The 1,514-nt window shown below is 50.2% G+C and overlaps 1 protein-coding gene across 3 annotated transcripts in view; it reads left to right on the forward strand.

Annotated features, from left to right (window-relative positions):
* The window catches only part of LOC103082535 (signal transducer and activator of transcription 5A), a 17,162-nt gene that overhangs the window by 3,954 nt on the left and 11,694 nt on the right, over positions 1 to 1,514 (forward strand). For all 3 annotated transcript variants that reach the window (XM_007447175.1, XM_007447177.1, XM_007447176.1), the window contains one exon: positions 495 to 669. In XM_007447175.1, the coding sequence (XP_007447237.1) occupies positions 495 to 669 (175 nt within the window). The remainder of the gene's footprint in view (positions 1 to 494; positions 670 to 1,514) is intronic.

The following is a 1,514-nucleotide window of genomic DNA, read 5'->3' on the forward strand; positions in this document are numbered from 1 at the left end:
CTCAGTCACAAGAAGGTCTCGAGTGAGGACACAGATGATGTGTGTTCACACAGCCTTGTCCCCCACTGTGTCCCCAGCACCTAGCACAGGTGGCATCGTGGCATCGGGTCAGCGAATGACTACGAAATGAGGGGTCATCATCATTAGTAGGAAAACCCAGGTAACTCCTGGGACATGTTGAGTTCTAGTCTCTCCAGAGAGAACCCAGATGGACCCTGTGTGGGATACTCTGGTGGAGGTTAGAACTGCAACAGAAGTTTCTTCCATGCTTTATGAAGATGCCATAGTCCGCCAGGTCACCTGTTTCTCTTCCTTTACCCTCTCCACTCCCATTCAGGCAAATGACTCTCCTTCTGACTCAGAGTACCCTTCCTTCTTATTCTAGATCTGGCATTTGGGGTCTGTAATATTGGCGTTCCCCAGGGCCTGAGGTTTTCTCCCATCCTCCTGCCCAGCTCACTGCTGCCCACACTTTCTCCCTGATCTGTCTCCAGGGTAATTCTCCGGCTGGAAGTCTCGCTGATGCCATGTCCCAGAAACACCTTCAGATCAACCAGACACTGGAGGAGCTGCGACTGGTCACGCAAGACACAGAGAATGAGCTGAAGAAACTGCAGCAGACTCAAGAATACTTCATCATCCAGTATCAAGAGAGCCTGAGGATCCAGGGTGAGACTGGTGTGGGAGGGCAGCGTGTGTCTGGGGGACGGGAGTGAGACCACTTTGTGAACTCCTGCAGGGTTGGGGCTAGATCCACGTCTGTCTCCCCAGAACCTTATCCAAAGCTTGGGAGGAGTAACGCTCCCAGTGATGGAGCCCCTGCTATGGGGCCAGGCTCCAGGCTAAAACCTTTGCATGCATTATTCACTACAACCTTTACAACAGCCCTAAAAAATAGGTAGTTGTATTATTCCTGTTTTGCAGATGATAAAACTGATGTTCAAAGAGAACACGTAATTTGGCCTGGGTTTCTTTAAATTTATTTTCTTTATTTATTTTTGGCTGCATTGGGTCTTCGTTGCTGCGCGTGGGCTTTTCTCTAGTCGCGGAGAGTGGGGCTGCTCTTCGTTGTGGTGCGCAGGTTTCTCATTGCAGTGGCTTCTCTTGTTGTGGAGCACGGGCTCTAGGTGCACAGGCTTCAGTAGTTGTGGCACATGGCCTCTAGAGCGCAGGCTCAGTAGTTGTGGCGCATGGGCTTAGTTGCTCTGTGGCATGTGGGATCTTCCTGGACCAGGGCTTGAACCCGTGTCCCCCACATCGGCAGGCGGATTCTTAACCACTGTGCCACCAGAGAAGCCCTGGCCTGGGTTTCTTGCAAGTTGCAGAACTGGATCTTAACTAGAGATATGTCATAAAATCACTATATTTTAACCAATATTCAGTGAATATCTCAATGAATGAATGAATGAATGAATGAATGAATATGGACAAAGTGTTCCCCAGTCAAAGGGAGGACTTAGGTTGGGAGTCCCCTGGTTGAACCAGGCTGGGGAGAGGTGGAACTCCAGGAATGC

This window comes from Lipotes vexillifer, unplaced genomic scaffold (assembly GCF_000442215.2).
Source record: "Lipotes vexillifer unplaced genomic scaffold, Lipotes_vexillifer_v1.1 scaffold541, whole genome shotgun sequence".
In the NCBI taxonomy this organism is placed as follows: domain Eukaryota; kingdom Metazoa; phylum Chordata; class Mammalia; order Artiodactyla; family Lipotidae; genus Lipotes; species Lipotes vexillifer.